Source organism: Coregonus lavaretus, assembly GCF_964263955.1.
Source record: "Coregonus lavaretus genome assembly, chromosome: 1".
In the NCBI taxonomy this organism is placed as follows: Eukaryota; Metazoa; Chordata; class Actinopteri; order Salmoniformes; family Salmonidae; genus Coregonus; species Coregonus lavaretus.
Window position 1 is genome coordinate 62,439,442 of NC_139988.1, and position 24,876 is coordinate 62,464,317.

At 40.0% G+C, this 24,876-nt stretch overlaps 1 protein-coding gene across 1 annotated transcript in view; it reads right to left on the reverse strand.

Moving 5' to 3' along the window:
* The window catches only part of LOC311136263 (phospholipid phosphatase 4-like), a gene marked incomplete at both ends in the record, with an annotated part of 177,258 nt that overhangs the window by 48,621 nt on the left and 103,761 nt on the right, over nt 1-24,876 (reverse strand). Inside the window, one exon of the mRNA XM_084170394.1 lies at nt 41-131. Coding sequence (XP_084026520.1) covers nt 41-131 — 91 coding nt within the window. The remainder of the gene's footprint in view (nt 1-40; nt 132-24,876) is intronic.

Here is a 24,876-nt window from a genome sequence, read left to right on the forward strand (position 1 = left end):
TAAAAGGATGAGTCAACGTAAGGGTCCATACAGTACATACCAAGACACGCCTCCTTGATTTCTGTCTTATCTGTCCGCCGAATGATCTTCACCACAAATATCACAGCCAACGGAGTGAGAAATGACATCGCCTGCGAAGAAAACAAGAAGAAAACACACATTGCTGTCAATTACAGAAACTCTTAATAATTTCCCAAAGAGGTCCACTAAAGCGTTTTTCCTGGCTTACCATAAAATGACTTTTGTTTCCACTGGGAGTGTGCAGTGTGACATCTACAATGAAGAGTTTTAATCAAAATATTGCTAAATGAGCTTCAATCGACAAGGTTCTTTATTGTGCTCTGGAGTCTCCTGCACTAAAAGGGATAGTTCTGTTTGGTGTTCAGTGGCTGTCACTCCATAGGGGACTTGGGCCATCGCAGCTCCCAGGTAATTATTTCTGCCTAAAAGAGTGTTAATTACTTTCGGCCCCAATTCAATGATCCTGGTTTGCCTTCAGGATCTGCAGTGGATACAAAAAAGGGTTGTATTTGATTCGTAAGATGTGTAGCGCATTGAATTTTCCTTGAGATAGAGATCCTTGGACTTTAGACTCAAATTCATCGTATCAGTTTAGCAATCTGTATCAAAATCACTATCGCTCTCTGGCAATAATAACCTCACCAGGGAGATCATAGCAGGTCTATGAGAGGACAGACTGAATAAGGCTCTTTAACTTCTGGGATGATGGATAACTATGGAATAGGTACAGGAGAGTCACAGCCCTGTCAGGATGCAGCACAAAAGTGATAGAGAGAGAAACAGTTTGTTGCTTTGTCAACACAAATGTGTAATTTTGTCATGACAATAAAAAAAATGCATTTGAGAGTGTTCCTTGTTCGTTGTTTTATTACAGTCTTTCTTGCTTTTTACAGAAGGCTCCCCTTTATGGTTTTAACCTTCTTCAGTGTGTATAGGGGGACATCAGTAAGCCACTGCTTGCGATGCGAAAGTTTGAGGGTTCGTTGGAAAAGTCACATCTTTCAGGATGTCATCGTGATTAAGGAGAGATTTCAAACTTATTTTCAGGGAGAGATAGAGAACATTAAACGTCGTTGACATTTTTTAAACGATTACCTCTAATGAAATTACCAAGAGGAATTGGTAACTGAAATCAAAATATTTGTGTTAATTTCCCATAAGTGTTCCTAGAAAGATAAGACATGTGCGTCTGTGCTTGTGTACATGGGTTTGTGTGTGTGTCACTACAAAGATACAGGCGTCCTTCCTAACTCAGTTGCCGGAGAGGAAGGAAACCACTCAAGGATTTCCCCATGAGTCCAATCGTGACTTTAAAACAGTTACAGAGTTTAATGGCTGTGCTAGGAGAAAACTACAACATTGTAGTTACTCCACAATACTAACCTAATTGACAGTGTAAAGAAGGAAGCCTGTACAGAATACAAATATTCCAAAACATGCATCCTGTTTGCAACAATGCACTAAAGTAATATCTGCTAAAAAATTGGCTAATAAATTAACTTTTGGTTCTGAATACAAAGTGTAATGTTTGGGTCAAATCCAATAAAACACATTACTGAGTACCACTCTCCATATTTTCAAGCATAGTGGTGGCTGCATCATGTTATGGGTATGCTTGTAATCATTAAGAGCTGGGGAGTTTTTCAGGATAAAAAAAGAAACGGAATGGAGCTAAGCACAGGCAAAATCCTAGAGGTTAACCTGGTTCAGCCTGCTTTCCACCAGACACTGGGAGATGAATTCACCTTTCAGTGGGACAATAACCTAAGACACAAGGCCAAATCTACACTGGAGTTGCTTCCCAAGAAGACAGTGAATGTTCCTGAGTGGCCAAGTTACAGTGTTGACTTAAATCTACTTGAAAATCTATTGCAAGACCTGAAAATTGTTGTTTATCAATGATCAACAACCAATTTGACAGAGAATTTTGAAAATAATTTTGAAAAGAATAATGGAGACATGTTGCACAGTCCAGGTGTGGAAAACTCTTAGAGACTTACCCAGAAAGACTCACAGAGGTAATCACTGCCAAAGGTGCTTCAGCAAAGTTTTGACTCAGGGGTGTGAATACCTATGTAAATGAGATATTTGTGACTCGTTTCAGGAAACTAGGCGTATGTTACACGTCACTACTTCACAGGACCTGTATTTGAACATAAACGTCAGTTATTTATCCAAATGCGTTTTCTGGCAGAAATGCCTTCTGGAACATGTGAACTTTCAAGTGCCTTAATAACAAACTTGTATTCCATCCATAAATATGAATAAAATGGTTAAATTACAAGCCTAGTTGGTTTAGCCACAGAAAAAGACAGGAACCTTCCCACTTGCCATGATTGGCTGAGATAATGGATGAGCTGGACATGCCGGGAGATGAATTTGCATTGGTCTGCCATGTAGCACGCTTCTGTCTATAACGTGAGCTGCTCAGTATGTGTTAACAGTCCTTTCTACTGCGCCGTTTTTGAAAGATATAACGTTAGCCATCGAGAACTACAAAAGTTTTCCTACTTTTCTCAACAACATTGATGCCCTGAATTTAGCAGGCACTATCAACAGATCAGTTGGAAAAGTGATGGGCTACTTTCTGCACATGCCACGATGAGTGTGAACCGGAGTGACTTGACACAACACTGGCCAAACAAGATGTAGCTACAAACAAAATGGAGTTAAATGGTTCCAGTCTACCGTGAAGCGTTCATCCATGTGTACGGGTAACAGTCTAGCTACATTTTCAGATATACGTTTCTAATTTTGTCAGAAAGTCGTTTTAGTTAGCTAGCAAATGTTAGCTTGCTGGCTCGCTAGCTAACGTTACATGTATGATCTGTGTAGTAATATTATTCAACTCAAAAATCCATTTGCATTGCTAGTTATAGCCTAATGTTAGCTAGCTAACGTTGAACCTAGTTTGTTAGCTTTAGCTACCTGCAGATTATTACATGACCCATCAAATTAGCCAGGTGTGTCTGGCGGTGATTACGGCCATCTATTGTATTTCATGAACATGTGTACATGTCTAGACAATAGTGAACCATCCACTTAGCTAAATGTGGCTGGGGGGAGGTTATAGCATTTCCTTCACATGACCTATCATTTTAGGCAAGTGTGTCGGTGATAAAGAAATGTGTGAGTGAGAAAACTACAGCCCGCCTAAAGAGGGGTGGGATCTTTCCTCTGACGTGTGCATATAAAAATATTGTACGACCATTTTGTTTCAGAACGTTCTCATGAATAAAGCCTGATGATTGTATGCTGGGCTGCTTGGTCTGATTATTAGAGATTTACAACCTCTGGGATACAGACTGAGTAATAAGTTCATTTTTGAAACATTGGGATATAAATTCTCCTAACAGCTTGGTTCTTCGAGACGGATATCAACACCCATTGTCTGTCATCCCAGGGAACCCCGAAACCGTGCACGGGCGGATCTAGGATCCGTGGGACAAAGTCCTGACCTCTAAGATTGAGGGTTAATCCAGGCCGGCGGTGAACTGTTTCACAACAGGAACGGTGACGAGATCCAACCAAATTGAGTCCCAGCTCCAAGAATAAGGTCAGTAGTCTTTATTCATGGGTTTTGGGGGAAATTATCTGAACTTGCAATAACTCTTGTAATTCTTGTAAAGGACAGAGAATGATTACCAAAATCCTCAAGGAAGTCTTGCCATCATGTTTTTAGACGCTTATCTAGAGAAAACCCAATGCGCTAGTATTCTAAATAAGTAGGAAATGCAAGTGGTGTAGCAAAGGGGGAGGGTCCGAAATAGACTCCGGGTAGAGAGGCCATTACCAAACATAAACTAGCCTTGTGTTGAGACAATCTGAAAGAGGGTTGTCAAAAGTACACCAGGAGGAATTAAATAAAAATAGTATGTGTGAGAAATAGAATATTATAAGTCACAAACAACTGTAGATTAGCAGTAACTCTATCCATTCCATGAAATTGGGGCCGTAATTTGTCTAAGTACAAACTCCAAGTTGCTGGTAGTGTTAACCAATAATCTTGTGTGAGACTTAATTAATATTTGCTCAAAAGTCACATCTAAGAATGCATTCCAGAGACAGGGACCAAAATAGGTTGTGTGAGGAAGTAAGTAATTATAATTGACTATTTTGAGGAAGAAACATATAAGAAATTAATTAAAGATCGAATAAATCATTAAAAGCAAAATTGTCAAATTATTTAATACCTAACAACTCAGTTAAAGTGACAACTGGGGTTGAGGATAAGGCAAAGGAAAATAGTGCAGTTGAGGTTCTAAGGTAATTTTTGGAACAACAGCAGTAACCCAATTGGTCATTGCAGAAATTAGAAAGATAGAGAGAGAGACAGACAGAAATAGAAGGCTAAGAAAGTAACTAGAGTACTAGGATACAATAGGGGGGTCAAGGGACCGAAGGGTGGAAGACCCAGGTCCCTGAGGAGACTTGAACTCCACAACAAAAGTCCAGTTAGGAGCTAAGCTCAGGAGGGAGTCAGTATGAGTCAGGAGATGAGAGAGTAGGAGGGGGCCAGTACCCAATGATAGCCTTACCTAATCTATTGGCAGGGAATGAAGGGGCCCCAGCAACCTTAGATGTATACAGGCCATAAACACAGAGGGACGTGGCCAGAGCGGTAAAAGGAATGACCCACCCCAAAACAGGAATATTAAGGATTGGGCTGCCGTTAGAGGGCAGTGGGTTTCAGGGGATGCCCAGAGGGCACTTTTGCCATGGGCCGTTCACGGAGAGTATGTTGGGAAAATAACTGAATTGTGTAATAGCCTCAGAGAACATTACCATCGTCATGCAGACTTCTCTAAAGCACATGAGTGTAAACAAGATGATAGTGAGACTGTCAGCCAGTACTTAGAGAGGGTTAAAGATGTGTCTAACGCAAACAGTGGCATTCCCGAGCCAGACCAGAGACAGGGGAATGATACACCCTACCATCAGCAATTTAAAATATAGTGTTCCTCAGTGGAATGAGACCAGAGATAAGCAGGACCATTAAAAATAATTTGATAGGGTGGAGAAAAGCACAGCAACACATATTGAGGTTAAAAGGTATGCAGTTTACCAAGAGCAGATTGGGAGAGACCTTAAGGGAGTGCCAACTCTCGGGGAGATAGTGAGGCCAGAAACAAAGGGGCAGTGTCCTGGAAATCACAGTCTGTTATTTTTTTTTTCAGTTCTGCTGGGAGTATATTTGATGATGGGGATTTGTGTTGAATGAGAGGCTAGAGACTTCATAAAATAATAATTGGAATAATAATGATATATTAACTTGCTCACCCAAACTTAGACATACGTCATGGGTGAGACATAATTAATATAATATTGTACAAAGCCAATTTAGGGTTTCCATTAAGGAACGTCAATCACTACATTGGATATTAATACTATGGAGATAAATTCAATATATGCTGGTCAACTACGGCATGTGTTTGGTGTTATTTGTAGCCTACTTAGAAAGGACAGTTACCTATATCTGCTGTACTCTAAACAATGACAGATTGGGGGTTTGATAAGAGATGGCTATAATTTTAGTTGATAACAGAGGTAATTCGATTTGAGAAATGTTGAAAAGTAATGTCAGCAATAGAGGATAGAGATTGTACAGGGTTTCCTGTGTGAAAAAAGTAATAGAAATTGTGTGATGAGAAATGTTGAATTGCATTGTTTAAGCAAGAATGGCATTACATTCATGCTTTCTAGTTATGTGTATGCAAATATGTTATTCGTTTTTGGTGGTGTGTGGATAGAATTGACTAATGCCAGGATTTAGTAAACGAAGCAGAGAGATGTAATGAGAGCAGTGGAAGGGATACCCCACCCTAAAACGGGGTTCAGAAGTTCAGAAGAGATATGGAAGGGCTGACCGCCAGCTTTAAGCTGAATACAGGGGAACTAGAGAGGGCAGTCAGACAGATAGTGTTGAAGGACTGGGCGGCAGTAAGGGGAAACTGGGTTCCCGGAGATGGGAACGCGCCGGTGTTAGAGTGGGAAGAGGGAGGGGCTTTTAGAGATAAATTAACACAACTCTGTGATAATCTGACAGAATATTATCACAGACATGCCGACTTCTCCAAAGTCCACGAGTGTAAGCAGGGAGACAGTGAGACTATTAGTCAATACCTAGAGAGACTGAGCGATGTGTTCAATGCAAACAGTGGATTTATTAAACAATATGTTTATATTTTAATACATTAATGCAACAGGTTTAAATCAGTAGATTACCGGAAGGTGGTTATGGGCTTGTTATTTATAGGTTTAGTGAATTTAATGAAACATGGAGTTATCCGATGTGTTCTGAAGGGGGAGTTTTTTTATTTATTTAATTTTTTATTTTATTTCCAGGACTGAGGAAAATCCCCTACAGTATATGTTAAGGGACAGTAGGAGACAACGTATCATAAAAAAAAAAATATTGATACCTGGAATAAAATATCACTGCTTACTTATATGAAGTAAGGGATAATATTGACAAATGAGTGAAATATGACATTAAAAAGGGTGACAGGAACACTATACGGGGAAACAGATATTTCCTATGTTCTTGATTATATTTTACATTTTGGCCATTTGGCAGACGCTCTTATCCGGGGCGACATACAGTTGGTGAGTGTATATATTTTCATACTGTAAAGAAAGGAACAATCCTACGAGATAATGTCTGGCATAAGGATAAATTATTAAATGTATTAAAGTCACTGTTTTGATATGCGGAAATATTGACACAATTTGTGTCCTACAGGAGAATTAAAGGAGAAGGTCACTCATAGTATACAACCTGGAGACTGGGTGTGGATCCAATCGTTGAGGAAAAAGGATTGAAAGCAGTCACGCTGGGAGGGACCATACCAAGTCCTATTGGTAACTGCCTTCGCTATAAGAATAGCTGAGAGAGCCACTTAGGTCCACGTTACCCACTGGAAAAAGGTAGGCCCACATACCAACACCGTTGAACACACACAGAGTTAAAGAGAAGAACTAAACCACTAGGGCTCAGGGGTAAACTCTGTTAACGAAGAAACCCTACCCCGACCTTTCGCCACTGTGGGGTGTTTATAGAGGTGTGGGTATGGGGAAGTACCAGGCAGGTGGGTCAGGGACAGGATTGGGATGGCGGTTTTTGGGATTTTGGGGGACTCTGAGCTGCATCATCATGTTACCCATATTATGAATTAATCCAGGTCAACCTAAAACAGGGAAATGATGCACTGATTCGATCTCGTAGAAATACTGAAACCAAGAAAGACTATTGGGGGATTTGATTATTTTATAGTTAAAGTCAGTTTAGGACAAGATGTGAGATTCAAGATAGGAGGTTTTGGGGGCTTTGGTGAGAAGGGGGCGTATACAAGAAAGTTAGGTCCTAGAAGGTATGGAAAAATACATTTGCACTGGGGAACGCTCATGTCCTTGGGCAAAGGTGTTTAAACATACCTGGGGAACATACTATGAGAATGGGATGGACGCAGCACACCGATGGGGAATTAAACAAACCCCATGATAAATGTAAAACGGAACTGGTGATTACGGTAAAGTCAATTATGCAAGATGACATAGCAAGGAACTATTGAGTCTGTGTTGATGATGTCGGGGATGATATATGTGTGAGGCTCATTTTTCAGGAGAGAAATTAATCTTCCACCCCTGAGACAGAACAGCAGGTAGATCTAATGTTATCACCAGAGGTATCAAAAACTAGTCTAATACCCCTTGGAAGGCCCTCAGAAGGAATCCTAAATAGCACTAAACCACCAAGGGTAGAATATTTCCTCTTGCAGGAAATGAACCAAATGAGAACTTCTGGGTAAGGTGGATGAACTACACAGCTAGGGCGTTGGGTCAAACTAATTGTTATGCCTGTTCAACAGGTAGGCCAACCCTTCTAACTGCACCTATGCCTCAGACCATGTTCTCTTGTGTGATAGATTTGGGATCAAACCAAAACCTCACCAAATTGTTCTGATATTAAAATAACCACTCTTAAAAAGGATAATACTAAGGCACCCCAATTCACCATGACCCCCGGAGATTATCAATGTTTATAGACACCAAAGTAATGCGAATCACAGATCAAATTGGAGAAGGTTTTACAACAAAAAAATTCTGGTGGGTTACAATTGATAAAAATGTTGACTGGATTAATTACATCTACAAAGGTTTGTTAATTAGACAAGGGATGCAGTGAAGAGAATCTCAGACCAACTATCTGCCACCTCACTCATGACCGCAGAATAGGTTGGCTCTCGATATGCTTTTAGCAGAGAAGGGCGGATTTACAAGATGGTGGGAGGTCATTGTTGAATGTTTATCCCCAACAATACAGCCCCAGATGGTACAGTAACTAGAGCACTGGCAGGTCTCACTGCATTAAGTAAAGAATGGGTTGAGAACTGGGGGGTGAATACATCAATGACTGGTTGGTTTGATAACATGTTTGGAAAATGGAAAGCTATTGTTACAACTGTTCTGGGTGCAGCTATAGCTTCTATGGGTATGTTTGTTCTTTGTGGATGTTGTCTTATTCCCTGTGTCCGAGGGTTGGTAAACAAGGCGTTGGAGATTGCAATTTCCCAACAGATGGTGAGATATGGCCCAATCCTGGACTCGGACCTAAGGAATGAAGAATATGACCCACCAGGCTTGGTGGAGGATGACGAAGATTCAGATAGTTTGAGAATGGATTAAACTTTTCTTAGTTCTAATGTGTGAAGGTTGCAGTGAAAATCTAACGAAGAACTGTGACTGGATGTTTACCTAGAACTACAAATCTCTAGTTTAAAAGTCATTGTAATGATTTTTGTGTATTAAAGTCCTGTTTTAAGTGTGATGTACTAATTAATCAATATGGCAGGATGTGATGAAGCAAATGTTCTTCACTATAGTCTTAGACTGTTGTTTCCAGATAGTGGGTAAACAGGTTAGGTACCATTGCTAAAGAGTAACATTACACTTTTAATCATGGGGGTAACCTTGATTAACCTGTATTAAATGAGACAATATTTGATGTTTAATATACTATCTTTTCAATTAAAGTTATAGTGAAAATCCTAACAAGGAGAGTGAGTTATGGTTGGAAGTGAAATTTGGTAGCAATGCAAGACAAATTGTATTTTATAGTGTGTTTTGTACTAATGATTCATGTAATATGCAAAACAAGTTGTATGCCTTGTTGTGTGTTTCATTTTATAAGAATGTATTTTAAATGTGTGTGTGAAATTTAGTCAAAGGGTGGATTGATAAAGAAATGTGTGAGTGAGACATGACTAAAATGTCACACCCTCATCTAAACTAATAATGTATGACTAATTAGTAGACTAGAGCTTAGAGAATTAATCAAATGTGTTTATATCCCAGCAAGAGTATAGACTGGATCCCAAAACACACAGGAAAAGGGGAGTGAAAGGCTTGCAGGATATTGTGAGCAGGCAATAACTAAGGAATGCAGCCTATGATAAGAACATGTATATGTGTGTGTGTGTGTGTGTGTGTGTGTGTGTGTGTGTGTTGTGTGACTTGATGGTCAGGAGAGCAGTTTTCCAGTGGAAAACTACAGCCCGCCTAAAGAGGGGTGTGATCTTTCCTCTGATGTGTGCATATAAAAATATTGTACGACCATTTTGTTTCAGAACGTTCTCATGAATAAAGCCTGATGATTGTATGCTGGGCTGCTTGGTCTGATTATTAGAGATTTACAACCTCTGGGATATAGACTGAGTAATAAGTTCATTTTTGAAACATTGGGATATAAATTCTCCTAACAGTCGTGTAAGCGTCATCTAATAATGATAAAATATTAATACAATATTTTTATCTGGACACTTTCTGTTTTTGATATTGCTACTATGCAAGTGTGAATCCTTAAAGAGATGGGTGGTGCTAAGGCTGAAGAGGGTGTGAACAAAGAAGAGCTCTCCAGTAGGTGTACCAAAACATTCAAGGGCCATTTTCTCAAAAGTGGTGTTACAAGTTGATCAACTTTCAAAGCAGAATTACTTTCCCATTGTTCTTCAACTGCAGTGTATGATATAAAATTTTCTAGATCTAAGTCTCTACTTTTATCCAATGTAAAAAACATTTCAGATTTTGCTACATAAGACCGAATCGAGGCGGTCGGTCAGATTTCTGTATTTCATCTTCAATAAATGTGAAAAACATTGTTTTTACATTGTCATTATGGGGTATTACATGTAGATGTGTGAGATTTAAAAAATATATTTAATCCATTTTTATTTCAGGCTGTAACACAACAAAATGTGGAATAAGTCAAGGGGTATGACTACTTTCTGAAGGCACTGTACTTTGGGTAAAATAAATTGTGGCTTTGACATTGTTGTGCAAATCTCTCTTCACCCACCATCAACAACAACAATCTCTGCAATCCTCCTCCATGTAATTGACCGTCTGATTTTGTCTCAAATTGTACTGTACCTAGAAAACAAGGATTGGATTTTCACTAAACATTTTCAGAAAAATCATGTAGAAAATCTGGCCTATGGTTAGCATCATATACATGATATACTTGTATAATTTAAATTGAGAACATATAGCTATCTCAATTTTTTTTTTTAGCAATTCTCTGCTTCAGATTTATAATGACAAGGGTGCATTGCACATGCCCATAAGGCCACTAATGCCATGATACTGTAGGCCTATGGCTGCACTGGTGATGCATGCCATTATGATATGCTGCTAAATGGGTTCACATTGCATGTATCCTGAGACAGAGTGACAATAAAATAAAACAGATTGGAGAGCTCACAACTCATTTGCGAAAGCAGAACATAAACACAGACAAATTAGAGACACATCCCCTTCACCTCTTTTTATTGCAGATTTGTGATCTGTGATTAATGAACATTGACAATAGTTCATCTTGAATAATAGCTTTAAGTTAACAATTAAAATATGTTTAAACACTTAACTTCAATTAATCAACATTGAATTAATCAACATATATTTTCAAAATGTACAAATAAGCTAACTCTTTTGTAAATGTTAAACATTTTAGTAGGTAGGCTATTATTACTAAATCATAATTTCATTTGAACAAAAACTAGTCCATACCAGAGGTGGCCAACCTTGCTCCACTCCCTGATCTACTCGGTGAGCAGACTTCTATTCCAGTCCAGCAATAATACACATTACTATCAACTCATTCGGTTTGATAAGTTGAATCAGGTGTGTTAATGCTTGGCTGGAACAGAAGCCTTCACACCCAGCATACCTCAGGGAGCAGGATTGGCCAGCTCCAGTTGTAATAAGTTTGTAGCCTACATTGAGTGTGACTTTTATCTGTATTGTTGTATACAACATCTGCTAACATACATACACATACAACCCATGGCATACAAGGATGAGCCAGCAGTTTCTTGGGACATTTATTGCGACCTCATCTGCCGACAGGCTTTCACAGCTCTCCATATCTGAGGACAGACAACATCACAAAGAAACAGGCTTCATTATATTACAATTGGACAGCTCTGACTATTGTGCTGCTATTATCTAGCCTACTCTCTCCCTTTTCTGACAGCCCGAGCAGCAAATCATTTCACCCTCTTACATTCCTGTTATCTACAAATGCATTTGGAGCATGTGCTTTGAATTTTTCACTGATAAATAGGCCAACATCAAAATAACAAGCTAATATGAAATTGGCTAGAAGATAATATTTAAGTTGGCTATACAGTATGTAAAGGTGGCTAGCTAGGTAGCAGCTCATTAGCCTACACACAGTGGCCAGCTGTAGCCAGCTAGCAGCTTGCTAGCTAGCAATACATTGTTTATTACTTACTTGAATAGGTTCACGCCCACGAAGCGGCCAATCTTTTGGAGCAAAGCGTTGTCAAGCGGAGGTGCCGGCTCTGGTCAAAACGCACTGTTAGTCTCCCCATGAGGTTCAAATCTCTTGATTAGGTCACTAGGTTGAACTAAGGTTGTTAGTATTTTACCAAGGGTCCACATAACAAAAAATAAACGTATTCACTCGCTAGCCTCAGAAAAGAAAAAAATACATCCGTTAAACATTTAATTAAAATTGTGTGGCCTAACACCATCAAAACGTAAAATACATGTCACAAAATTAAAGGAGAAGTTTACACAAAATCCAGAAACTCCGAAGTGATTCCATACTATGAAACTATAGTTCAGTGGAGTTTGCCCTCTCCCCCTCACTCTCTGTACTGAAACGTCTGCAAAAAAACGGGTCACGTGACTTGTGACTTTGCTGGATGCAGGCCTCACTCTGCTCCGTTGCCAGTGAATGCCTGATTCAGAAATTTTAAAGTGTTGACAAATGTGTTGTTTTATTGAATGTGTACGACCGATTGAGCTATTTTTGTCAAAAGTACTATCCGTTTTGAGTCGGAAAATGTGTACTTTTCCACCTAAAACATTTGCGATTCTTTTATATCATTATTTTATATAATAGACAGGCACCGGAGCGGAGATGGGTAACAACTGTGCATGTGGGCTGTCGGGGGAATCCCTGCTACGTAGAAAATGCATGTTATGCCCTTATTCACAGATGCAAGTTTTTTTTTTGGGTTGAGAAGTGAAGACAGCGTTACACATTAATAATGCAAAGTAAACAACAACCTACAAATATGTCTGACGACGAAATACTCGCGAGTGATGAAAACTACTGGAGGGGCGCCGATGGTGTCGTTGAACCGTATTTATTTGATCCTGAGTATTTGGACGAAGAACTTAGGTAAATTGAGCTTCAGATGGCCACCGCCGCACTAGCCACTGAAGCCGCAGCAGTAGCTGGACCACAGCTCCAACCCATCCCCAGGATCAACACAGACTGGTGGTGCAGTTGTGGTAATTGCGCTCCAATGCTGTCAATGAGGAATGCTTGTGCTGCAGAGTATTTGAATGTGACTACAATTCTTACAGAAATTGAGAAACGTAATAATGATGAGGAGCAGTTAGTTTGCTTTTGCAACCACAGGGATTTTGCTGCCCAAACTCTGGTGTCATGTACAGTGGGGGAAAAAAGTATTTAGTCAGCCACCAATTGTGCAAGTTCTCCCACTTAAAAATATGAGAGAGGCCTGTAATTTTCATCATAGGTACACGTCAACTATGACAGACAAAATGAGGAAAAAAAATCCGGAAAATCACATTGTAGGATTTTTTATGAATTTATTTGCAAATTATGGTGGAAAATAAGTATTTGGTCAATAACAAAAGTTTCTCAATACTTTGTTATATACCCTTTGTTGGCAATGACACAGGTCAAACGTTTTCTGTAAGTCTTCACAAGGTTTTCACACACTGTTGCTGGTATTTTGGCCCATTCCTCCATGCAGATCTCCTCTAGAGCAGTGATGTTTTGGGGCTGTCGCTGGGCAACACGGACTTTCAACTCCCGCCAAAGATTTTCTATGGGGTTGAGATCTGGAGACTGGCTAGGCCACTCCAGGACCTTGAAATGCTTCTTACGAAGCCACTCCTTCGTTGCCCGGGCGGTGTGTTTGGGATCATTGTCATGCTGAAAGACCCAGCCACGTTTCATCTTCAATGCCCTTGCTGATGGAAGGAGGTTTTCACTCAAAATCTCATGATACATGGCCCCATTCATTCTTTCCTTTACACGGATCAGTCGTCCTGGTCCCTTTGCAGAAAAACAGCCCCAAAGCATGATGTTTCCACCCCCATGCTTCACAGTAGGTATGGTGTTCTTTGGATGCAACTCAGCATTCTTTGTCCTCCAAACACGACGAGTTGAGTTTTTACCAAAAAGTTCTATTTTGGTTTCATCTGACATTCTCCCAATCCTCTTCTGGATCATCCAAATGCACTCTAGCAAACTTCAGACGGGCCTGGACATGTACTGGCTTAAGCAGGGGGACACATCTGGCACTGCAGGATTTGAGTCCCTGGCGGCGTAGTGTGTTACTGATGGTAGGCTTTGTTACTTTGGTCCCAGCTCACTGCAGGTCATTCACTAGGTCCCCCCGTGTGGTTCTGGGATTTTTGCTCACCGTTCTTGTGATCATTTTGACCCCACAGGGTGAGATCTTGCGTAGAGCCCCAGATCGAGGGAGATTATCAGTGGTCTTTTATGTCTTCCATTTCCTAATAATTGCTCCCACAGTTGATTTCTTCAAACCAAGCTGCTTACCTATTGCAGATTTAGTCTTCCCAGCCTGGTGCAGGTCTACAATTTTGTTTCTGGTGTCCTTTGACAGCTCTTTGGTCTTGGCCATAGTGGAGTTTGGAGTGTGACTGTTTGAGGTTGTGGACAGGTGTCTTTTATACTGATAACAAGTTCAAACAGGTGCCATTAATACAGGTAACGAGTGGAGGACAGAGGAGCCTCTTAAAGAAGAAGTTACAGGTCTGTGAGAGCCAGAAATCTTGCTTGTTTGTAGGTGACCAAATACTTATTTTCCACCATCATTTGCAAATAAATTCATTAAAAATCCTACAATGTGATTTTCTGGATTTTTTTTCTCATTTTGTCTGTCATAGTTGACGTGTACCTATGATGAAAATTACAGGCCTCTCTCATCTTTTTAAGTGGGAGAACTTGCACAATTGGTGGCTGACTAAATACTTTTTTTCCCCACTGTACATGGGCACACAATGTCCATACTATATGCCCATAGGCTATTTTTGTTTTGTCTATAGGCTATTTTTGTTGTATCTTATTCTTATTTATATTTTATTTTATCTGCATGCTTCTTTTGTAATTGATTTAGTTCAATCTTTGTTTAAAATTATTTTTGGTATATTTACAAGGTCACATTTGATTGCTCTCCATTTGATTACCATGTCATTTTTGTTGCCATTGCACTGTGTGAGAATGCTGTCACATTTTTTGTTGTTGATTGGACTGGATTTATTTGTCATCACCTGCTGATCCAGGGAACCAAGACTGGCCCTCGTTGTCTGATATACTGTATCATTTATTGTACTTTTCCACAAACCTTTTTTCAAATGGACATGGCATCCAATGCATCCTAAATAATAAAAACTCAATAAATATATAAAAATAAGTGCCAACAGCAAGTAGGTCTGCTGCTGGCTTGACGCTGAAAAAGTGTCTTGCCTCTGACTGGCAGCTGTAGTGTCGCCGGTTGGGTGAAGGGCGGGTGAGCTGTGTGAGGGAAACAGCACATGAATGGCAGGATCTTGGCTACCGCTTGACAAAGCGGCATATCGCTGGTGCCCCGTGAATGAGGCAATGGGCAAAAAAGCTGTCGCTCGGTGCTCGACCACGTTGGAGGGACGCCGTCCTCCCGAGTACTCATTGCTAACTGGGTCAGAATATCTTTAATGATAAGTAAAAACTCAGTATTGAGAAGTCATGATAAAAACAGAGCTTGACCAGTCTTGATTAGTCGGCTCTGGAAGGTCATTTATCTTTACACATGCTAATAGCCAATAACACCTTGTCTATTGTCCCCCAAATTCTATTTAAATAACATATTCTGTTGACAATAAAAATTTGACTAATTTGTTTGGTCAAATATGGATAGAGTGTTTTCTTAATGTATGGCTCTTGTGTTTTATGTTAGGACATCACCATCTGTGGTTTGTTAGCTGTAGTAACAATATTTTGTTTGGGTTAATAGTGCTGTGTGCACTCCAACCAGTGGTGGCAGCAATATGCTAAGTAGGCGTCCATCTGCGTGAGAAAGGAAAAGCTGGGGGAAATTCTGTTGTTTTTTGTTACGAGGAGGACACTTCACACCAAATCAAGACATGGAAATGGTTACAGAAATGGTACTTCAATACTCCACATTCAGGTATGAAGCAGTCTTATTATTAGTGTATCTAGTAGAGAACACAGGCACTGCTCCCGTGGATAGCTAGTAGCTTCCAGAGTTAGCTGGCTAGCTAGCTACACTTATCCTGCTGTAGCATATAACTAGTTAGCTTGTTACTAACGTTATTTAACTGTAATAAACTGGGATGTTTTAAAATAACTTACAGTTTAGCTAGCAATTTTGGCTAGTTAGAGCTAGCTCCTTTTTTGCTAACGAAGATTCAGGGCTAATGTTAACCTTAGATAGCTAGGCTCGCAGTAGCTACAATTACTGCTCTTTCTATTTTGTATTAGCTAGCTATACTAATATTAAAATCATGTTATTGTGCTAATGATGCTTTTCTGTTTTCATAACGGGCAGTTGATCAGCTGAATGCCAAGTAATGGAGATTGGTGTAAATCAAAAGGTGAGTTATTCCCATCAAGACTTGGACAGACCAGTTCCACATCCGAAAATAGATTTTAATGCATGTTACTTCTGTCAAGCCATTTTTCACATATTGTTATCACAATGGTAATGTGTGTCACAATTCTCAGAATAAATATTAATTCTTAAAGTGGTTGTTACTCGCATGGCAACACAAAACAAGCAATAGACTGGCAGTAGTGAGAAATGTAAATGGTTTAAGTTGTGTGTGATTCTACTAAAACCACCAGTTGACTTTTATTGCTAATACAACACACTGACTTTATCTTATCAGATGCGGCAGCAAACATATATTAGACCAAAAGAGAGAAGCATCAGATACCACAAACAGATAGGAGTGGATTACCGAACGGGCACACCTGGAGTTCGGAGGGCTCCTAGATAGCATATGATAGCAAAATGTGTCGAAATACAGGAAATTAGTTTTAAAACTGCACAGTTTTCTCTCAGCCTCATGGCAAAATGTGAACAAAATCATGAGATGAGCTATAAAACAGCCCAAAAAAGTATCTGTCCAATGGCAAAAAGTGTAGAATTGCATGAAATGTGCTTTAAAAGTGTGACATGTTCTATTAGCCTCATGACAAAATGTATTGAATAGCATTATACAACTGCAAATTGTTCACTCTGCACCATGGCAAAATGTGTTGAAATGCAGCAAGTTAGCTGATTTCCAAAGCAGATTTTTCAAAATGCGGTAGTCCGGCCCTGCAAACAGAGCAACAGAGGGAACTCAACATTTTTTATGTGAACCAATCCATACATTTGTAAATGCAGTAGTCAGTTCGGGGAACATGAGCCCTGTACAATTACTTTTTGTGATTTGTAACCTGGAGATTTTAGTGTTGAATACCTTCTGTTTATTAGGTAGAATAATATTTTGTCCATTTCACAGGCTTTGGTCAGTCATGTGAAGGAGCTTACCACTGAAAATTATTGTCATGTTATTGAAGGCAGTGCTTTGAAGGGACAGCCTTCTCAAATATGTTACATTAAATAATGGTGCGAAATCATGCATAAGCCTAATTTCAAGTTTTGTCTTTGTAATTTCTTTCATTACAATAGTGTAATGATGAGTATGTGTTATGCCTATTTATCAGCGTTGGCACTTGTGTTTATAGCAAATCATTTGACCACGCGCCTTGCGGGTTGATATCATTCTCTTTTACTTTTTACTTTGTAAAAATAAGCTGTGATGGGACGGTTTTATGTACTATAACTCTGTTACTAATCAAATGTTTTAAAGGGAAACGAAAACGTGCTACGTGTTGCAGTAGGTCTTTAGAATAATGCTGCGAGGAGAAGCGAATGATGCCAGTCAGCCTGCGCAGGATGTCGGCCCATTGAAACTACACCTAAACTACAGTTGAAGTCGGAAATTTACATACACCTTAGCCAAATACATTTAAACTCAGTTTCTCAATTCCTGACATGTAATCCTTGTACAAATTCCCTGTTTTAGGTCAGTTAGGATCACCACTTTATTTTAAGATTGTGAAATGTCAGAATAATTGTAGAGAGAATTATTTATTTCAGCTTTTATTTCTTTCATCACATTCCCAGTGGGTCAGAAGTTTACATACACACAATTCGTATTTGGTAGCATTGCCTTTAAATTGTTTGACTTGGGTCAAACGTTTTGGGTAGCCTTCCACAAGCTTCCCACAATAAGTTGGATGAATTTTGGCCCATTCCTCCTGACAGAGCTGGTGTAACTGAGTCAGGTTTGTAGGCCTCCTTGTTCACACACGCTTTTTCAGTTCTGCCAACAATTGTTCTATAGGGTTGAGGTCAGGGCTTTGTGATGGCCACTCCAATACCTTGACTTTGTTGTCCTTATGCCACTTTGCCACAACTTTGGAAGTATGCTTGGGGTCATTGTCCATTTGGAAGACCAATTTGAGACCAAGCTTTAACTTCCTGACTGATGTCTTGAGATGTGGCTTCAATATATCCGCATAATTTTCCTTCCTCATGATGCCATCTATTTTGTGAAGTGCACCAGTCCCTCCTGCAGCAAAGCACCCCCACAGCATGATGCTGCCACCCCCGTGCTTCACGGTTGGGATGGTGTTAAAAAAAATAATGTATGCTCTCACTAACTGTAAGTCGCTCTGGATAAGAGCGTCTGCTAAATGACTAAAATGTAAATGTAAATGTGTTCTTCGGCTTGCAAGCAACCCCCTTTTTCCTCCAAACATAACGATGGTCCTTATAGCCAAACAGTTCTATTTTTGTTTCATCAGACCAGAGGACATTTCTCCAAAAAGTACGATCTTTGTACCCATGTGCAGTTGCTAACCGTAGTCTGGCTTTTTTATGGCGGTTTTGGAGTAGTGGCTTCTTCCTTGCTGAGCGGCCTTTCAGGTTATGTCGATATAGGACTTGTTTTACTGTGGATATAGACACTTTTGTACCCGTTTCCTCCAGCATCTTCACAAGGCCCTTTGCTGTTGTTCTGGGATTGATTTGCACTTTTCGCACCAAAGTACGTTCATCTCTAGTAGACAGAACGCGTCTCCTTCCTGAGCGGTATGATGACTGCGTGGTCCCATGGTATTTATACTTGTGTACTATTTTTTTTTTTTTATGTAGGGGGTAGATCAGCTTTAATATTGCAGATAGATTGTAACTTACATCAATGTAATTGTCTGCATCACTTCCAATCCCCCACATGTTTTTTTTCTCTCGCAAATATATATATGTACGTATACATACATACATAAAAACATACATATACATACATATTTATACACATATCCTTTAAAAATATATATATATATATTTCCCTTTATTACTTTCCAACCCCACCACCCCTTCCCTAATTGGAGTAAACTAGTGAACAACAATGCTTAGGCTTCTAATTCCAGCTTATACATACTATATACAGTGGGGAAAAAAAGTATTTAGTCAGCCACCAATTGTGCAAGTTCTCCCACTTAAAAAGATGAGAGAAGCCTCTAATTTTCATCATAGGTACACGTAAACTATGACAGACAAAATGAGAAAGAAAAATCAAAAAAAATCACATTGTAGGATTTTTAATGAATTTATTTGCAAATTATGGTGGAAAATAAGTATTTGGTCACCTACAAACAAGCAAGATTTCTGGCTCTCACAGACCTGTAACTTCTTCTTTAAGGAGCTCCTCTGTCCTCCACTCATTACCTGTATTAATGGCACCTGTTTGAACTTGTTATCAGTATAAAAGACACCTGTCCACAACCTCATACAGTCACACTCCAAACTCCACTATGGCCAAGACCAAAGAGCTGTCAAAGGACACCAGAAACAAAATTGTAGACCAGAACCAGGCTGGGAAGACTGAATCTGCAATAGGTAAGCAGCTTGGTTTGAAGAAATCAACTGTGGGAGCAATTATTAGGAAATGGAAGACATTTAAGACCACTGATAATCTCCCTCGATCTGGGGCTCCATGCAAGATCTCACCCCGTGGGTTCAAAATGATAAAAAGAACGGTGAGCAAAAATCCCAGAACCACACGGGGGGACCTAGTGAATGACCTGCAGTGAGCTGGGACCAAAGTAACAAAGCCTACCATCAGTAACACACTATGCCGCCAGGGACTCAAATCCTGCAGTGCCAGATGTGTCCCCCTGCTTAAGCCAGTACATGTCCAGGCCCGTCTGAAGTTTGCTAGAGTGCATTTGGATGATCCAGAAGAGGATTGGGAGAATGTCATATGGTCAGATGAAACCAAAATAGAACTTTTTGGTAAAAACTCAACTCGTCGTGTTTGGAGGACAAAGAATGCTGAGTTGCATCCAAAGAACACCATACCTACTGTGAAGCATGGGGGTGGAAACATCATGCTTTGGGGCTGTTTTTCTGCAAAGGGACCAGGACGACTGATCCGTGTAAAGGAAATAATTAATGGGGCCATGTATTGTGAGATTTTGAATGAAAACCTCCTTCCATCAGCAAGGGCATTGAAGATGAAACGTGGCTGGGTCTTTCAGCATGACAATGATCCCAAACACACCGCCCGGGCAACGAAGGAGTGGCTTCGTAAGAAGCATTTCAAGGTCCTGGAGTGGCCTAGCCAGTCTCCAGATCTCAACCCCATAGAAAATGTTTGGAGGGAGTTGAAAGTCCGTGTTGCCCAGCGACAGCCCCAAAACATCACTGCTCTAGAGGAGATCTGCATGGAGGAATGGGCCAAAATACCAGCAACAGTGTGTGAAAACCTTGTGAAGACTTACAGAAAACGTTTGACCTGTGTCATTGCCAACAAAGGGTATATAACAAAGTATTGAGAAACTTTTGTTATTGACCAAATACTTATTTTCCACCATAATTTGCAAATAAATTCATAAAAAATCCTACAATGTGATTTTCTGGATATTTTTTTCTCATTTTGTCTGTCATAGTTGACGTGTACCTATGATGAAAATTACATGCCTCTCTCATCTTTTTAAGTGGGAGAACTTGCACAATTGGTGGCTGACTAAATACTTTTTTTTCCCCACTGTACATTTTATGGACACAATTTTACAATAATTTTGTTTGTTTTTACTCATGAACTTCCTCTACCCTCAACCTCTCCAATCATTTTCATGATGTCCATCCGGTTTGCTTCTATAAACCATTTATTTCTAACTGTGCTCTTTCACAAAAGCTCTCAACCTATAACCTATATACTTATTATGGACACAGTATGCTTTACATTAGTTATCTTGTTGTTATTAGTTGTTGTTAGTTATTAGTCCCATTCTTCAACTCCACCCATCTATCTCTTAACACCATCCATATTGGATTTCTATTTACCATATATTATTTTAACTGTACTGTGATGTTTTACAAAAGTTCTGAACCCTTCCATTCTCATTGTTTCTACAGATTGTAAATTGAAAATGTTTTTTTTTTGCTAAAAGTATTATTATATTATTGATCGATTGACTCTGACTTTTCAGATCACCCAGTAGTGCTATCTGCAGGGTTAGCTCCAGGTAAATATTGCAATCCTTTAGCCATTCCTGGACCTGTGTCCAAAAACAATCTACAAATGGACAGTACCAAAACAAATGATCTAATGATTCTGTCTCTTCACAGCAAAATCAGCAGAGCTGGGAAGATTGTATCCCCCATGTAAATAAAATTATTTTGAATTTTATATCATAATTTAAATTGAACAATTCTAAGTTTTGAATCCGGCGTCATTTTGCGATCAGTTCATAAACATAATGCCATGGAATCGGTACGACAAAAATCTCTTCCCAACTATTTTGCAATCTATATGGGACGGCTGTCAATCCTTTGGTCCTGAAATGAAACTGGTATACTTTTTTATTTATCACAATTTTCTTTAATGCAGGGCCGACAGACAAGTTCCTTACTTTTTCCCCCTTCCACTTTCCTCTTACATTTTTGCGGTAATGCTGCAGTTATTTGGTTGTAATTTTGGGTAGAGCAGACATTTCCATATGTTTTTGTTAGCTGCATGTGTGACATAACTCCACCAGTCCTACCTATGATATCATTTACGAAGATTATACTTATTTTAAACATCTTTTTTTTTTTATATAATGTTTGTTTTTTTATCAATTAGTATATTTGAGTTTAACCACAATATTTGTTGCATTATTTGTTCTGTCGTTTCTGGAGGATTAAATTGAAATTGCAACCAACTTTCTAGTACTTGCATACTATTGTTTGTACAGATGAACGTGGTACCTTCAGGCATTTGGAAATTGCTCCCAAGGATGAACCAGACTTGTTGAGGTCTACACATTTTTTTCTGAGGTCTTGGCTGATTTCTTTTGATTTTCCCATGATGTCAAGCAAAGAGGCACTGAGTTTGAAGGTAGGTCTTGAAATACATCCACAGGTACACCTCCAATTGATTCAAATGATGTCAATTAGCCTATCAGAAGCTTCTAAAGCCATGACATCATTTTCTGGAATTTTCCAAGCTGTGTAGTCAACTTCTGACCCACTGGAATTGTGATACTGTGAATTATAAGTGAAATAATCTGTCTGTAAACAAAGGAGCATCACTTCATCAAATCCTCCAGTCACATGCAGGTAAAACATTTTGATCTCTACTAGCAAAGACTAGTAACATAATAAACTTAAAATATGCTATTCTGTTGTTTTTTAAACAATGTTTCTTTAGAGCTGCCAAAACAAAATTATAATGGTTTCTTTGTGATGGAGTTAACTCTTCAACTAGTGTTTTTGTTCTTACTCATAGCCTAGAGTAACATAATCTAATGAAAATGCTATTATGTTCTTTCAAATAATTGGTTTTTAGTATTCTAATATTACCTAGGACCTTCATAAAAACAACCAGATTATTATTATTCTGTTAGTATATGAAATGTATTTATTAGACTGTAAAATGTTGACCCGTTATTACGACCAGTTTCCTGGAAGGTTAACAGTCGTTTGGGATGGCTGGTTTGTGCATCAAGAGCGTACGATTTGGGTTGCAAAGCGACGTGTTTTTGAGTGTTGACGTGGAGGTGGTTGAGCAACACTGGGCTGTAACTGGAGCAGACATGGATGGAAAGGTAGGGGCGTTAGGGGTTGAGGAGGATGGGATAAGTGTAGCGTTGGAGGGGAAAAACATGGTGGAAGAGTAGTGCGAGTAGATGTGAAGAAGAAGAAGACAGAGGATATTTTGCAGGTCTTTTGCAGGTCTTGTCAGGGGACAGTAGTGATGAGTGAGGTTCGGTTTGCAGTGTTGTATGGAGGGAAATGGAGTTCAAGGTGTTGGTGAAGTTTAAGGACAAGGGTGGAGTCCGATCGCATTGGCCTGTGATTTGAAGAGTAAAGCAGGAGAGGTTGTGTCTGCTAAAAGTCTTTGTGATGGAAGCTTGGTGGTGGTGTGCATCGATGCTAAACTGCATGAGAATAGTAGCATACCGGATCAAACCGGACGGCAGTAGGTGAAGGGAGTTATTACGGGAGTTCCAGAAATTGTTAAAATTAAATAAATAAAAGACCACTTGAAGGGAGGCTCTCTTATTGATGCAAAGCATCTCCAGATGACATGAGAAGGAGAGTGGATAGCCTGTTAGTGCTACTATACTTTGAGGATCCGGTACTGGCAGAAAAAAATAGGATTGGGTATACAAGTTACTATGTGCAAGCTTATGTTCCGAAACCATTGTGTTGCTTTAAATGTTGAAGGTTTTGGCATGTAGCGGCAGTGTGTAAAGGCAAAAGGAGATGTATGAAGTGTGGGGGAGTTAAATTGCTGTAACTGTGGGGACGCCCATAGTGTGGCTTATGGGGGTTGTGTATTGATGAAAGGACAGTTGGAAGTGCAGCAGGTGAGGAGTGAGTTCAGAAGCAATTAAGGTAGTTCACACAGAGACAAGCAGGGCACTTAGAAGAGCAGGTATTCCAGGACAGATTGGGATGCAGTTTTGGCGTGATGTAGAGAGCAGAATGGGGAAGAACAGAAGACTGGTAGACATGAGGAAGGTTGGCCTCCCGAGTGGCGCAGCCGGCCGCGACCGGGAGACCCATGGAGTGGCGCACAATTGGCCCAGCGTCGTCTAGGTTAGGGGAGGGTTTGGCCGGCAGGGATGTTCTTGTCCCATCACGCAATAGCGACTCCTGTGGTGGGCCGGGCACAATGCACGCTGATACGGTCGCCAGGTGTACAGTGTTTCCTCCGACACATTGGTGCGGCTGGCTTCTGGGTTAAGAGGGCATTGTGTCAAGAAGCAGTGCGGCTCAGTTGGATTGTGTTTCGGAGGACGCAAGGCTCTCGACCTTCGCCTCTCACGTGTCCATACGTGAGTTGCAGCGATGGGACAAGACTGTAACTACCAATTGGATACCACGAAAAAGGGGTAAAAAATATATATATAAAAATATATATGAAAGATAAGGATGGTTGTTCCATTCGTAACAGAAGCAATCAACTGCGCACTAACTGAGAAATCTAAGAATAAGAGGATTGAGATCATTTTGGATCAGGCAGTAAAGTACTGTATCTAGGGATCACAGGACTGACATGGGAAAATGTGAGGGATGACCTCGAGATTGGGAAGCAGTCCTGCCAGGAATCATGTCATGGTTAAATATCATAATGGTGTTAATCCTCCAATGGAACGTGAGAAGTTTGATAGCCAGGATTTACCAGCTAAACCAGATGTGATATGTCTCCAGAAGACATGACTTAAACTCACTCTAGATTTTGTAATACAAAGTTACGTTGACCCATTAACTGGAAATGAATCTGATCTCAGTGCAGATATAGAAACAGTGTATGATGTAGTAAGAGGAGCAATAGTAGGGGTTGACAGGTGATACCCATGGGTACAGGAGGGAGGAGGAGGAAGGCAGTTCCCTGGTGGACTGAAGAGTACAGAGAAGCTGTGAAGAGTAGGAACAGGGATTTCGGGATGTTGAGAAGGTCCCAGCACCTGATACCGTATTGTCATGCACAATCAGTAGTATGGAGGACCATTAGGGAAGCTAAGAGGGAGTATTGGTGCCGGTTTTGTGGAAACAAAGGCAGGACTACTCCTGTGGGAGAGGTTTGGGGGATGATTAAGAGGCTGAGTGGGGTCAGACGAGATTGGGATATCCCTGTGCTGAAAAGTGGCGAGACTGTTGCAGTGAGAGACATGGAGAAGACAGAGATGTCAGCCCAGGCATTTGTGAAGGTGGA